A 14,455-nucleotide genomic window follows, 5' to 3' on the forward strand; every position below is an offset into this window, starting at 1 on the left:
CATTCCACTCCTACCCCTGGAAGGGCTTGGTCCCTTGGCTCTGACACTGAGGTTTCTGTGAACTTTTGGCAGGAAGTAAAACCCAGGAGCCTTGGGACAGGCAGAAAATGAGGGTCCCCATCCCCAGTGTGGCCCAAGGGGACACAAATCATTCCCCTCACCAGTGCTGGGAGCTGCTTCCCCAAACAACCCCAAATCCGGCAGCTCTAAGCAGTCAGGAGGGCTCAGGAAGGGATTAGGAAGGGATTAAGAGAAAAATCTTTTACCAGGAGCTGTCTCTGTGCTGGACCCCCAAGGGGCTTGGGGAGGGGGGAGACACAGGCCACCCCCAGCTCAGACACCCTGACAAAGTCCCAGTTTGGTGCTAAAAATGGGCTTGTTGGGATAATTCACAGGAGAGGCCCATTAGCTGGACAAATCTACTTAAGGGAGTGAAAGAGGACGACTAATCACTCTGGGATGAAGGCTTGGGATAATCTCCCAAGGAGCAAATAAGTGGGCATTAAAGTGGGGGGGCAGGCTCTGAGCAGCCTGTGGATCAGTCCTGGCCCTGTGGATCAGTCCTGGCTCTGGGGGCTTCCCCACGGGAACCACGTGGAGAAACAACACAGCCCCCAGTGCCACAGGGCTCCCAGGGTCCCCCTGGACAGGGTCCTGGATCCACCAGGGAATGGGTATTGGAGGTTTGGGGAGTCATGGCCGTGTGCTGTCCCTGCCACAGACGGGCTTCCAGGGGGCCCCAGTGCCTCCAGGACAGCCCAAGAAAGTGTCCTGGGAAGGGGAGGAGAGGAGGGGACAGGGAGGATGAGGATGAGGTCCTCCCACAGGAATAGGAGGCTGCAAGAGGCAGCCTGAGCACCATTCACCTGGGTCTAACAGCCAGATAAACGTGTCCCTGTCACGGCACTGGAGTCGAGGCTCATTCCCAGCATCCCCAGCACTGCATCCAGAGCCAAACCTGCAGCATTTGGCACTGGGGAGAGTCAGTCTGGGCCATCTCGAGGCAGTGTCAGCCCAGATAGGCACTGTCACAGCCCAGGGAATGGGATCTGGCACAACCCAGGGCACAGTCCCTATCATGGAAATCACCATCAATGTGGTTTCACAAGGTCAATGCTCCCAGCCCCAGCAGTGCCAACAGATGGTGCAGCTGGAACACTGGAGAGGAGCAGATCCCACACCAGGACCCAACAACCTTTGTGTGACCCACTGCCACCCCCACCGGGACACCAGTGCTCAGGTAACCCAGGTAACCCGGGTGCAGGACACTCCACTGCTCCCCGCTCCATCCCTGTCCCGGGGAGGGGCCATGCTCCAACAGCAGCTCAGGAAGGAGATGGCTGTGGAGCTTGTCCTTCCCATGGTCCTTCCCACTGTCGGGACATAGCCAGGACCAGTGGCATCATCCTGATTTGGGGGTGGTTCGATGCTGGGATGGTTCAAGGGCACTGTGCTGGGGGAACTCATCTCCCTCTGCTCAGGAGCTGGGGGTCCCACACAGGTGCTCAGGGAATGGCTGAGGGATGCCCTGTCCTCCCATTTCCCCCTTTTCTCCTGCCCCCACAAGCTCCCCCATTCCTACCCCGGCCAGGGGAGCCTGGTGCCCAGGGCAGTGACACTGCCCAGGGGGAAATGCTCCCTGAGGCCAGGATGGCTGCCTGGGCACAGGGACCCAATGGTCCCTTCCAAGGGACGTCCCATGGTCATAAAGTAACTGGTGGATGAATCCCAGTGTGCTCATGGCACCCACTGGCACTGGGAGACCAGTAAGAACCTCCTGATCAACTGGGGACTCTCCTGTACACCAGGTCCCGCAGTCTCCGCTGCTCCCAAATTCCCAGCACAGACCTGCAACAGTCCTGAGGCTCTGGCAGGGACAGGAGGGAAGTTACAGATGTCCCGAGCCTCAAAGGTCTGAATTTACCGGGAGCTGTATGAACTTACCTTACACCTTGAGGTTTGTTCCAACAGCCTGAGCACAAAGCATGGCTACAGTTCAACCCCCTGAGCTCCAGCCCGTGGCCAAAGCTGTAGGGCTCACCTGCGGCAGCTGGAGGCAGCCAGAAGTCATGGAATCATGGAACACTTGGGTTGGGAGGGACATTAAAGCTCGTCTCGTTCCACCAGAGCTGGCCCAGGTGAAGGTGACACCACTGGAGCTGGCCCCAGGCCCCTTCACCTGCTGCACCCGCTGTCACCTGCTGCAGTGGCACTGGGAGAGGGGACACAACCCAACACAAACCAGTGCTGGACTGAGAACTCACTGCGACACACCAGGAGGTGACAGGAGCAGCTGGAGCACTTTCTGCCCTGTGCTGTGCCTGGGCTCCCAGCACCACACCCCTGAGCCCACCCCAGCCCCGTGAGCTCCCAGGAGCTGTGCACCCCACAGGACTCATTTGGGATCACACACAGGTAATTCCACGTTCCTAACGTTTATTCCTCCCCCACCTCTCCCCACAGGTGTCAGAACTTCTGGAACTGCTTCTTGGTGCCCGCGGCCTTGGTCACCTTGAGCACGTTGAAGCGCACGGTCTTGCTGAGCGGGCGGCACTCGCCCACCGTCACGATGTCCCCGATCTGCACGTCCCTGCAAGGACACCGGGGGGTCAGGGGCTCCCGGGGCTCCCCTGTCCCTCAGAACCCCAAACCTGGCTGTTCTCCCCAGGAGGGAGCACAGAGCTCCCACAGGTACTGCCCAGAACCTGCCCCATGGTTCAGCACATGCCAGTGGCATTGTCAGCAGCCCCTTACCCGGGGGACTCTGCAGACCATCGTGAGTTTGGACATCATCACCTGGGAGCAGATTCCTGTGAGGAGCTGGGCCATGAACCCACCTATGTCCCACCCAGGTGTGCCCTCACTGCAGCTTGTATGAGTTCAGCACCACACAGTCAATGTCGACAGGTGTGGGGACAACCCCAGCACACCTGGCACAGCCCAGGGACACTGGCACACATGGGGACAGGGACAGAGGGACAGCCGCACACCCCTGGAGCAGGGGGAGAGGGGCACACAGGGACACCTGCACACCCCTGAAGCAGCAAGACAGGGGCACAGGGACAGCTGCACACACCTGAAGCAGGGGGACAGGTGCACAGACATGTTCTTGTGGCGCTTCTCGAAGCGGTTGTACTTGCGGATGTAGTGCAGGTAATCGCGGCGGATCACGATCGTGCGCTGCATCTTCATCTTGGTCACCACACCTGGGCCACAGGGGACAGGCACAGGTATTCCTCCATGTTTACCTGAATCCCAAACCCTAACCTCCCTCTGGGGTGCTCAGTGTCCCGCCAGGTCACAGGGCAGCTACTCCCTCCCTGCCAGGCCACGCCCTCCCCATTTCTGTCACAAACCCAATCATGGCTCTTTTTGAAAACCTTCTAGCACACTCTCTAATGCTTCCTGCACCACCTGCTCCTGCCCTAGAGCAACACCTGCCCCCCAGGCACAGCACACCTGGGGGGTCCCTGCCAGCACCTGGTCCTGTCACCTGCATCAGTGAAGCCAAGCGGCAGCGTCGTCAGGCCCGTGGTGGGCTCAGCAGACCATCGTGAGATCAGCATCATCTGCGGCTCCAGGACCAGGGCGGGGACAGGCACCTGGGGGGTTTCCTGCTCCAGGGACCTCAGGGGCCCTGGCTGGTTACCTGCCCCAGGACTCCCTTGGGATTCCCTCGGGGATGCCCCATCTCACCTGAGAGGATGCGGCCCCGGATAGAGACGTTCCCAGTGAACGGACACTTCTTGTCGATGTAGGTGCCCTCGATGGCCTGCAAGGACAGGTGGGTGCCAGGTGAGGGGGCACGGCTCAGGTGACACCAGAGCTCAGAGGACACTCATTGCAGCAAGGAATCATGGAGTGGTCGAGGTGGGAATAGCCCTGGAGAAGGCTGGCTCTCACCAGCACCACCACTGCCCCTTCCCAAGTGCCATGCCCACCCTGGGCAGGGCCCTCCTGGGGGCACAGCTGGGGGTCACACAGGCCCTGCCCAGGGCCCCCTCACCTCCTTGGGGGTCTTGAAGCCCAGCCCCACGTTGCGGTAGTAGCGAGGCAGCTTCTCCTTGCCGCCTTCGCCCAGCAGCACCCGCTTTTTGTTCTGGAAGATCGTCGGCTGCTTCTGGTACGCGCGTTCCGTCTGCAGGGGGCGGGGGGGGGTCAGCGCGGGGCCGGGAACGGGACCCCGGGAACGGGACCCCGGGAACGGGACCCCGGGAACGGGACCCCGGCACCGGGCTGTGGCACCCTCGGCACCGGCCCTGGCCCCGGGGCACTGAGGCCCTCCCCCGCCCACAAAAGGCCCCGGGACCGTCCCTCCCCCTTCTCCAAACGCCGAGTCACCAAGACCCACTCCATAAAACCCCGGGGAGCACCAAGATCTCCCTCAGCCCCGGGGCACGGGAACCTCTGCCCCCACCCCAAACCAGTGGGGCACCGAGGTTCCGCCCCCTTCGTCCCTCCATCCCGGGGACACGGGCCCATCTCCTCCCCCCCTTCCCCGCCACCCCAGGGCACCGAAATTCCCTCCCCTCCCAAACCCGCGGGGCACGGGACCCTTCCCCGCCACCCCAGGACCAGGCATCCGTCGCCCCCATCCCAAAACTCCAAGCACCGGGACCCCCCTCTCCCACTCCCAGCCCCGGGGCACGGGTCCCTCTCCCGCCCCGCCCCAAACCCCGAGACTCCCCCTCGGCGTCCCGCCACAAAACCCGAAGGCCGAACCCCCCCCCCGCGCGCCGCTCCCGCCGCCCCTCTCCGGCCGAGCCCGCCTCCCCCGCGCCCCGCTGGCCGGTGTGGGGCCCCGGGGGGTGTCCCCGGGCCGTGCCGGGGGGTCCCGGCGGAGCCCCCTCAGCGCCCACCTGCGTGTCCGCCATCTTGGCGCGTGCGGGCCGAAAGAGGCCGCGGAGCACGCGCGGCGCGGGTTAACCCGGGGGCGGGGCCAGGGGCGGAAGCGACGTCACGCGGCATGTGACGTCACGGAGCCCGTCGGGTGGAACGTGACGGGGAAATGGAGCCGGACACGGAGACGGGGTCGGTCCGTGCGGGGGAACGGCCCCGAGCGGGATGGTCTCGGCACCCAGCCCAGAGCACCGAGTGCCACGGACACCTCCAGGGCTGGGCACTCCAAACCTCCCTGGGCAGCCCCTGACAAGGCCTCACCACCCTTTCCAGCAGCAAATTCCTCCTCCTGTCCCACCTAAGCCTCCCCTGGCACAGCTGGAGGCCGTTCCCTCTCCTCCTGTCCCTTGTTCCCTGGCAGCAGAGCCCGACCCCCCCCCGGCTCCCCCCTCCTGTCAGGGGGTTGCAGAGCCAGAAGGTCCCCCCTGAGCCTCCTTTTCTCCAGGCTGAGCCCCCCCCAGCTCCCTCAGCCCCTCCTGCTGCTCCAGCCCCTTCCCAGCTCCGTTCCCTTCCCTGCACACGCTCCAGCCCCTCCATGTCTCTCTTCCATGAGGGCCCAGACCTGGACACAGCCCTGGAGGTCCCTCAGCAGTGCCAGCACAGGGGCACAAAATCACTTACACAGTCCCGCTGGCCACACTGTTTCTGATACAGAAGTTACCTCACCTGGGCTGAAAACCTCACCTGGAGCTAAAGGGATGACTGGGAGTTGTTCACAATCAATTGGGAACTAGGAAAAAGTCTTATCCACAGGGATGTGAGGGCTGGAACGGGGCATGGTAGGGGGCAGGACCCCTGGATTCCAGCCCCTGGCCAGCTCCTCACCTGAGTGGAGGTGCCATTGGGATCTGACCACAGCGGATTCATCTCCCTGCACTATTATTTGCTATCACTTCATCCCGTTGATTCCCAGCCCTGGTGTGCAGCTGGAGCCCCAGAGCCAGGCTCTGCATTTCTGGGTGGGTGACCTTCCATACTCCTGGGAAAAAAAGGCTGGAATAAACCTGCATCATCCCCATCCCTAATCCTATCCATCTTTACCTCCATCCTCATCCCCACCCCAGCAGCACTGGGGAAGCTGCGGGGCAATGGCCATGAACAGGGAAGGGGTCCCAGGGGTCCCAGGTGGGTGCTGGACAGGAACTGTGGGCTGGAGCCCCCACACCTGGGGGGCCAACACCAGCACCTTCTCCACGTGCTGCTGCTGCCCCCCAACAGTCACAGCTTCACCCCACGGCTCTAGCAGCACTCACTGCCCCATGGCCACCCCCCAACAGTCACAGCTTCACCCACGGCTCTAGCAGCACTCGCTGCCCCATGTTCACCCCCCGAGCCCCCCAGAGCTGAGGAGAGGCAGATGTAGGGTGTCTCAGGCCAGCAGCGTGATGGGGGGCAGCTGGCTGTATGTGGGGCCCCCAGTGTCCTGGCCAGCCCCCCGTGCCCCGACAACAGCACAGACAAGGGGACAATGCCCTCGACCAGACCCTTTATTCTGAAGGGTTTTACACAGCACAGACACACACGCCCCCTCCCCATGCACGGCCCCCCCGCGCCCCTCCAGCCCCACACCCCGGGGGTTGCATAGAGAGCAGCTGGGTGGGCACTGGGGACCCCCGGGGGGCCGAGGGGGGCAGAGCCAGCCCGCCCCGTGCCCCCCCGCCCCTCGAGCCCAGGGGACCCCCAGGGTCCTGCCCTGCCCCCCGGGGCACAGGGCGGGGGGCGGCCACTCGTGTCCGAAGTGCAGCCCTGCCTCAGCCCAGCTCCGCCCCAATAAATTAAAAAGGTCCAAGTCCGAGGTTAAAAAGGGGCCCGGGGGGTCACTCCTCGGGGGGCTCGGTGAGGAAGGGGGAGGTGACGGCGTGGGCCTGGGCGATGGCCGCCAGCTCCTTGAGGAACTCGCTGAAGATGACGGCACAGTACACGGCGTTGCGCACACGCAGGGCCTCGCCGTGCCGCGCCGGGGGGGGCCAGGGGAGGCAGGGGCTGCAGCCCCCCGTCCCGCAGCCCCTGCAGTGCCAGCTGTGCCGCGTGCCGCGCGCGCGTCGGGCTGTTGGCGTGGCGCAGCAGCAGCTCCCCCAGGGACGGCTTCCGGCTGCGGGCTGCGGGATGGGGGGCACACGGGGGGTGGCACCTATGCCCTGGTGCACCCCCAGACCTCCCCCAGCCACTGCATAGACCGCTCACCTCCCCCGCACTCACACTCCCCATGGAGAAACCCCAGGGCTCCCCAGGTCCTGGCACAGACCCCAGACCCCCTGTTAACACATCATGCAGCCCCCAGCCCTCCCCGCAGCCCCTCATACTGTGCACAGCCCTCAGCCCCTGGGCAATGCACAGGGCAGCCCCCAGCCCTTAATGCAGTCCCCAGCCCCTTGTACAGCAGAGCATGCAGCCCCCAGGACCCAGTCCTGCCCCCAGCCCACCCCACAGCCCCAACTCCCTGCACAGCCCCTACTGGTTTCACACAGCCCCCAGCCCCCCATGCACCCCCAGTCCCTCCTGAGGCCGTGCCCTCACCCAGGGTGTCAGGGCGCCGCAGGGCAGGGGTGGCCCCAGGCCCCTCGGACCAGTCCAGCCGTCCCCGGGCGATCAGGTACTTCTTGGCCTTGAAGAGAAGGGCTGGGAAATCCTCCTGGCTGGCAGCAAAGCTCTCAATCTTGTTCTTCACCGAGCCCAGCACCTGCAGGACCACAGGACAGAGGTGTCCCAGAGGAAGAGGGAGTCCAGGGGCATGGGAGAGTTCCTGTCCCCACAGCGCAATAACAGCCATACTGCCATGGCACTTGGGGACACAGGGCAGTGGTGGGCTGGGCATTGCTGGGGGAACTCAACAGTCTTGGGGGTCTTTCCAACTCTTTTCCGTGACTCCATGAGGGAAGACGGTCCCAGGGAGCCATACCTGGAGCAAGGACTTCACACTGGGCTGGAAGACCATGTTGGTGTTGAGCAGGAAGGAGCGGAGCAGGGGCTGGGGGTAGCAGGCCAGCTGGGCCACCAGCCCTGTCAGCAGGAAGTTGACATAGAGCGAGTTGTGGGGCATGTTCTCCAGCTTCCCGAAAAGCACCGACACGAAGGGACCTGGGGGCACGGGGGGGTCAGGTGGGGGCACAGGGGGTCAGGTAGGGCCCTGCCAGCAGCCGGGACCCCCACCCCATCCCTCCATGCCCACCTGTGAAGGGCTGGCTGGGGGGCGGCCCCACCGCCCGCGGCGGGCTGGCCACCACCTGCGCCAAGGGGTCCGGGGGCCGCGACGGCGCCCGCCCAGCGCCCGCGTCTCCCTCGGGCAGAGCAGCAAAGCTGGCGAAGGCCTCCTCCTCCTCGCGGGACAGGGGCGGCTCGGGGGGCTCCGGGGGGGCGGCCAGAGGCCCCCCCACGCCCCCGTTCCGCATCTCGGCCTCGATCTCGCGCAGCTCCTCGGTGAAGGCCTCGATGGAGACGCCGGTGCCGGGAGGCTCAGCAGGTGCACGGGCCAGCAGCTCCTCCAGCAGCGAGTCCACAGACGGCAGCGGCTCCCAGCTGGGGGGCTGTGCCTGAGGGGCCCCGTTCGGCGCCCCTCCACTGCCCTCCCCCTCGCCCTGGGGGCTCCGACGGACCTTCTTCACCACCACGTCCCCCTCGGGCCGCCCCGGCTCGGCTGCTGTGTGTGCCCCGTTCACCAGCGTCCCTCCGTCCCGGGGGTCGGGGCCAGACCCCCCCACGCCGGGCTCATCCCCCCCGAGGGACCCCCCCAGCGCCTCTCGCGCCCCCTCCTCGGGCAGCCCCCGCTTCTTAGTCCGCGGGGTGGGGGGCCCCGGGGGCCGCGCCGGGGGGCTGTCGGGGTCAGGCGGGGGGCCGGGGGCGCGGGGGTCCTCGCCGTCGTAGGGGGCCGACCAGACACGGCAGGCCCAGGCGCAGCGGTCTATGCTGCGCCGCGCGTCCCGCAGGTATTCCAGGTAGTTCCTGTCCAGCTCCGCCACCTCGTCCCGGGGACCGGCACAGGGGGGGCTGCCTGCGGGGGGACCGGGGGAGCGGGGGGCGGCCGCCTCGGGGGGGGCCGCACTTGCCTGGCGCATGAAGAAGGAGAGGCGGGACGGCGTGGAGGGCTTCGGTGCCGGGGGGGCGTCTGCGCCGGGGCTGCCGTGGGCTGTGGGGGAACGGGGGTCAGCACCAAGCTGGGGGAGGGGGTTCGAGGGGCTGTGGGCATGACACGGGGGTCAGCACCAAGCGGGGAGTGGGGTTTGAGGGGCCACAGGAACAGTGGGAAGGGGTTTAATGCCGGGACAGGGAGGGGATCTGAGGGGCCACGGGGATGGGCTCAGCTCTGAGTTAGGATGGGGATGGGGTCCCAGGGGCTGTAGGGATGCCATAGGAGCACTCAGCACTAGGACAGAAAGGGGGTCCAGGGGCCATGGGGACAGCAAGAGAGCCCAGTGCCAGGACGGAATGGGAACAGGGTCTGAGGGGCCACAGGGATGGCACAGGGGACTCAGTCCTGGGACGAGACAGGGCCTGAGGGGCCATGTAAAGCCTGGGAGGGGGTTCAGCACCAAGCCAGGATGCGGAGGGGGTGCGAGGGGCTGCAGTGCCATACCTCTGGCCCGGGACGGGGGCTCCTCCTCCCGGTCGGGGGGTGGGGGGGGGGCTCTCGGGGCGGCAGCAGCGTGGGATGAGCGACAGGAACTTGGCCGCCGTCTTCCCGTAGATGTCCAGGTCCCGCACTGCCCGCTTCTGGCTCAGCATCACGTGGCTGCAGGGCAGCAGGTACCTGGGGCAGGGGGGCACGGAGGGGCTGCAGGGGTGGACACCAAGACGGGGACACCCCACTGGACCCCAGCCCCTTCACAGCCAGGCAACAATGTGGCTGCCCCACACCCACATGTGCAGCTGGGAGCAAAGCCCCGGGTCCCATCCCAGAGAATCCCCTGGAATGGGGTGGCAGCAGGTGACCCCCCTGAGCCCCTCCAGTCCCCATTACCTGAGCACCAGCTGCAGCATCACGTCCTCACAGTTGAGGCTGAGCAGGGTCCGGAACAGGCTCAGGGACACCATGCACAGCTGGGGACAGCACAGGCATCAGGGGGGCAGTGGGGTAGGTGGGCTGGGGATGGGAACGGGATGAGGATGCTGGGGATAGGGATGTCGGGGATAGAATGGAAATAGGACGAGGACAGGGATGATGGGGGGCCGTGGGGGCCGCAGGGGCTCACCTGGGAGTTGCTGATGCAGCCCACCAGTGTGTCCCAGTTGGGGTGAGTATGTTGGGGATGGGAACGAGATGTGGGGAGGCCATTGGGGGCTCACGCAGGAGTTGCTGTTGATGCGGCCCACCAGCGTGTCCAGGATGGGATGGGGATGGGATGGGGGTGTTGGGGGGCCACAGGGCTCACCCGGGAGTTGCTGTTGATGCGGCCCACCAGCGTGTCCAGGATGGTGGCGTTGTCGTGCCGGTGCAGCAGCACGAAGCGCAGGAAGGTTTTCAGCAGCGCCGTCTCGCTGACGCTGCGCAGGAACAGGTCCAGGTATGCCGTGCTGGCGATCATCTCCTCCACAGAGGTCTGTGGGACGGGCACCACAGGATGGGCACTGTGTGGCCCTGCCCACCCACACAGGCAGGGGTATGGGCAGCAGACCCACACTCTGTGCCTGCTCCTGGGGGTCCCTCACCTTGTGCAGCGCCGGCCCCATCACAGGCACGAGGAACCCGTTGTGGACGTAATCCACCAGCTGCTTCTGCACCAGCGGGTGGGCAACCTGTGGGGCCACAGGGAGGGTCAGGCAGCCCCCTACAGTGCTGGGAGCCCCTCACAGCCCCTCAGAGCCCCCCGGCCCCACCTGGATGACAGCGTTGCAGAACTCGAGCGAGTTCATGAAGAGGACGAGGGAGGAGACGCCGATCCAGTCCTCGCGGCGCAGGAAGTGCCAGTCGTCCCCCCGCACCTCAATCTTGCGGGGCAGGGAGGAGTACAGGGCGCTCAGGCCCGTGGCCAGCACCTGGGGACACACCTGGGTACTCAGCTGCTCCACGGCCCCTCGCACCTCTGGCTGCTGGACCTGACCAGCCTCCTCTGAACCCCAATCCCACAAGAACCTGACCCCCTCCAGCCTGGCTTCAGGCAGGGCGGCTGGGCTGGGCCCAGTGTCCCACTCTGGCCCGAGGGACCGGCCCCCTTGTCCTCAGCCCAACACTGAGCCCTCCATCATCTCCAAGCCCCTCCATCATTCCCAAGCACTCCATCCCCAGGCCCCCTGTCACCTCCAAGCCCATCACTTGCAGACCCTCCATCATCCCCAGGTCCCTTGCCATCTCCGAACACCCCATCATTCCCAGGCCCCCCATCACCATGCTATCTCCAGGTCCCCATCACCCCCAAGCCCTCTATCTCAAAGCCTTCCATCACTCCCAAACTCTCCATCACCTCCAAGCCCCACAAGATCTCCAGACCCCCATCATCTGCAGACCCCTCCCATCCCCAAGCCCCCATCCAGGGCAGTGCTCCTCCCTCTAGGCCTGTCCATGGCTCCAGCCCCAGTGGCCCAATCCAACCATGTCCCAGCCCTGCCCCAGGCAGGGGAGGCCCCGCTGGCCAGTCCGTACTGGGCAGAAGTAGGAGTTGTCAGTGATGGACTGTGCCACGGTGCGGTTGCTGGCCGACATGGCCATGATGAGCAGCAGCGCGTCGCGCGCCTGCTGGCCCCGCGCGCCCTCGTGGTGGATGAAGGGGATGAGGAGCGAGAAGATAATGAGGTTGGCGGGGCCCTGGTCCGTGTGGCTGTGGAAGAAGAGCTCCAGGATGGCCGGCTCGCGGGCCACAGAGACGCAGAGCTGGTTGAGCAGCAGCACCAGGCTGTTCTCGAGCGGGGCCGAGGCGGGCTCGGCGCACACGCTGAGCAGGCGCAGCAGCGGCGTCAGCACCGCCTTGTGCCGCAGCAGCGGCTGCCGGGCCTGGCTGATCAGCATCTCGTACAGCTTCAGCTGCTCCACCTGGGAACGGGGACACGGACGGGGTGGGAGAGGCACCGAGACTCCCGGGTCCATCTGCTCCCCTGGCGCTGCCCAGCCCACCACTGAGCCCCATCCCCAAGTGTCACAGCCAGACAGCTGTGAAATCCCCCAGCCCTGCCCTAGGCCACCCGGGACAGGGCTGAACAGCCCTTTCCAGGAGGAATTTTCCCCGATATCACAGAATGATAGGACGCTGTGGATTGGAAGTGACCTTAAAACCCATCTAGTCCCAATCTAAATCCAACCTGAACCTCCCCGGGTGCAGCACCCGGCCCTTGGCCTGGCTGACCCTCACCCCATCACTCTCATCCCTTGAATCCAGCCTGTCCTGGCCCCCCGCAGGGCCCCCACTCCCACAGACCCCCCCCTCTGCCCCCTCCACTTCCCATCATGGACCTTCCTCTCCTCGGTGAAGTCTCCCTGCAGGTGCCAGCACAGGAGCTGCTCCAACAGGTTCTCAGCAGCCACGAACTCCAGGATGGGCCCACAGGTCATGTCCCCATCCCCCTGGGACCTGTCCCCGTCCCCCCGGGGCCGGTCCTCGGCCAGTAGGTTCAGCATCTGGTAGGTGTTGTTGCGGACGGCGCTGAGGTCGTCGGGGGCCGGTTTGCTCCCGCGCCGCTCCAGGATCCGCAGCACCTGCGGGAGGGGGGCACACGGGGTGGGTGCCGGGGGCTGGGAGATGGGGGGTCCCTGCCGCCCCTGCGCCCCACTCACCTGTGCCCAGTGGTTCTTGAAGACCATGAGGCAGGTCTCGGGGTCGGCAGTGACGGGGGGCTGCAGGCTGGCACTGCGGGGGGCTCGCTGCCCACCCGCCCGCGGTGTCAGCTTGCTCAGCCAGCTCATCCTCTCCATCGGCACGCGGGGCACGGCGGTCACGGGCAGCGCCAGGGGGCCCCGACCGCTCCGGCTGAGGCCTGGCACCGCCGCGGGGGCACGGGCGAGCGGGCAGGACACCGGGGTCCTCTCTCCATGCTGCTGCCAGTGGCTGCAGGGAGAGGGGAGGTCAGGGGCCCCCAGCCTGGCTCTGCACCCAGCAACAGGGAGGGAGGGAGAAGGGAAGGAAGGCAGGCAAGCCGGAGTGCCGGGAGCTGGGCCAGGGCAGGGAGGGCAAGTGCGCTGGAGCAGCGGTGGCCGGAAAACTCTGGATCCCAGCTCTGGTCACACCCAGCGCCGGACTTTGAACTGGGAACCGGCCCAGCGTGGGTGTGGGGAGCACCCAGCACCCACCAGGACAGCTGGGACAGAGGGACAGCTCCCACCCCCGGGCAGCATCACCCACAGCCGGTGCAGCCTGATGGTGCTGCCAGGGATATTTATAGGGCCCTGTGCCCCAGAACCGCCACCACAGGCACCGGCACAGGACCAGGCACCGAGTGGCCCCCGGGGAGCCTGGGAACATTGACACACCAGGAGTCCCCCAGCAGCACGTGGGGAGAGGAGCGGCACCAAGAGCCACTGCCGCAGCCCCCATGTGGGGCTGAGGGAAGTGAAAGCACCATTAAAGACACCCCAAACCGCAGGAGCAGGAAAGGGAAGTGGCCAGAGCCAGGGCAGTGGGACACAGCACTGGCAGAGCCAGCTATTTATACCGGCACAGCCGGTGTCCCATGTCCCACCCACGCACCAGGGCTCATGTGGCTGCTAAAGTTAGACCTGCCGAATGCCGGGGCAGTGCCAGCCCAGGGCCCCGCACCACAGGCCCGCACAGACACAGCACAGCCACAGAGCCAAAGGCCACAACGTGGCACACCAGGGACATCCTGGCACAGGGACCTGTCTTGCACACAGCCAGAGCCACTCCAGTGGGACAGGGACACTGGCTGCTGCCACCAGCCCCATCCTGGCACCAACGCCCCACCACCCTGACCCAGCAGCTCCCACTGCCTGTGAGGGGACACGGCCAGAACATGGACCGGGGCCGTGTCACCACACTGGTGACACCCTAGTGTCACCGGGCGGGGCTGCAGCGAGGGTCTGGCAGCGGGGGAGCAGCCAGTGACCAGGGCACGGGGAGGTGTCTGGGTGTCATCAGGGCAGGGGCACCTGGGGTAGGGACAGCAGGGCCACCATGGGTAGGGGGCTGCAGCCAGTGCCGGGGGGTGTAGTTGTGGGCACCGGCCCCTCCTATGCACCCGGGGAGGGGGATATGGTGCGGGGTCACCCGGGGGGTCACCGCGGGATGCCAGTGGTCCCGGTGACGGTGAAGGCTTACCCGCGGCTATGGGCTGTCCCACCCCGGGGCCACGGTGATACCGGGACCTGGAGTCTCCCAGACCCTGGGGTCACGCAAGACCGGGACCTCCCCATGCCCCGGGGCCGGGCCGCCTACCTGGGTCAAGGTCGCGGCGGTCCGGTCCCGTCAGCGCCTCACCTGGGGAGGGCAGAGCAGGCGTCGGACGCGGGGCTGGGACCCCCCGGGACCCCGCGCCGCTCCGGGCCTCCCCGGCACCGGGCCCCTGCCCCGCGGCACCGCGACCCGCCCAGGCCCGGCCCCGCCGCGGCTCCCGCGTCCCGGACACGGCCCGGCCCGGTCCGGGAGGTCCCGCACGGCCAAGGGCGGGCGGCGGCCCG

At 66.3% G+C, this 14,455-nt stretch overlaps 3 protein-coding genes and 2 non-coding genes across 5 annotated transcripts in view; 1 reads left to right on the forward strand and 4 right to left on the reverse strand.

Moving 5' to 3' along the window:
* Positions 1-2,416: 2,416 nt before the first annotated feature.
* RPS11 (ribosomal protein S11) lies at positions 2,417-4,962 on the reverse strand. The gene is made up of 5 exons (XM_027669072.1): positions 4,860-4,962; positions 4,007-4,138; positions 3,697-3,772; positions 3,077-3,206; positions 2,417-2,590 (listed from the first exon to the last, which is right to left on the reverse strand). Exons 1-5 carry the CDS (start codon positions 4,872-4,874, stop codon positions 2,467-2,469), a joined length of 477 nt encoding a protein of 158 aa, XP_027524873.1. The 5' UTR covers positions 4,875-4,962; the 3' UTR covers positions 2,417-2,466.
* Positions 2,709-2,798, reverse strand: LOC113959817. The gene has a single exon (XR_003531921.1). It is a non-coding gene; the product is annotated as a small nucleolar RNA SNORD35 (small nucleolar RNA).
* Positions 3,490-3,574, reverse strand: LOC113959818. The gene has a single exon (XR_003531922.1). It is a non-coding gene; the product is annotated as a small nucleolar RNA SNORD35 (small nucleolar RNA).
* Positions 4,963-6,368: 1,406 nt separating the features above from the next.
* Positions 6,369-12,736, reverse strand: FAM160A2 (family with sequence similarity 160 member A2). Its single transcript, XM_027669073.1, is given in 14 exon segments — positions 6,369-6,855; positions 6,857-6,998; positions 7,417-7,579; positions 7,799-7,977; positions 8,069-9,022; positions 9,470-9,515; positions 9,517-9,643; positions 9,854-9,933; positions 10,266-10,433; positions 10,543-10,629; positions 10,711-10,869; positions 11,474-11,860; positions 12,278-12,520; positions 12,599-12,736. Coding segments are annotated over 14 exon segments (3,012 nt in total). The 3' UTR covers positions 6,369-6,716.
* Positions 12,737-13,952: 1,216 nt separating this feature from the next.
* CNGA4 (cyclic nucleotide gated channel alpha 4) overlaps positions 13,953-14,455 on the forward strand; it is an 8,545-nt gene continuing 8,042 nt past the window's right edge. Inside the window, exon 1 of the mRNA XM_027669066.1 lies at positions 13,953-14,414. Within this exon, the coding sequence (XP_027524867.1) occupies positions 13,953-14,414 (462 nt within the window). The remainder of the gene's footprint in view (positions 14,415-14,455) is intronic.

This window comes from Corapipo altera, unplaced genomic scaffold, assembly GCF_003945725.1.
Source record: "Corapipo altera isolate COAL_440 unplaced genomic scaffold, ASM394572v1 189, whole genome shotgun sequence".
In the NCBI taxonomy this organism is placed as follows: domain Eukaryota; kingdom Metazoa; phylum Chordata; class Aves; order Passeriformes; family Pipridae; genus Corapipo; species Corapipo altera.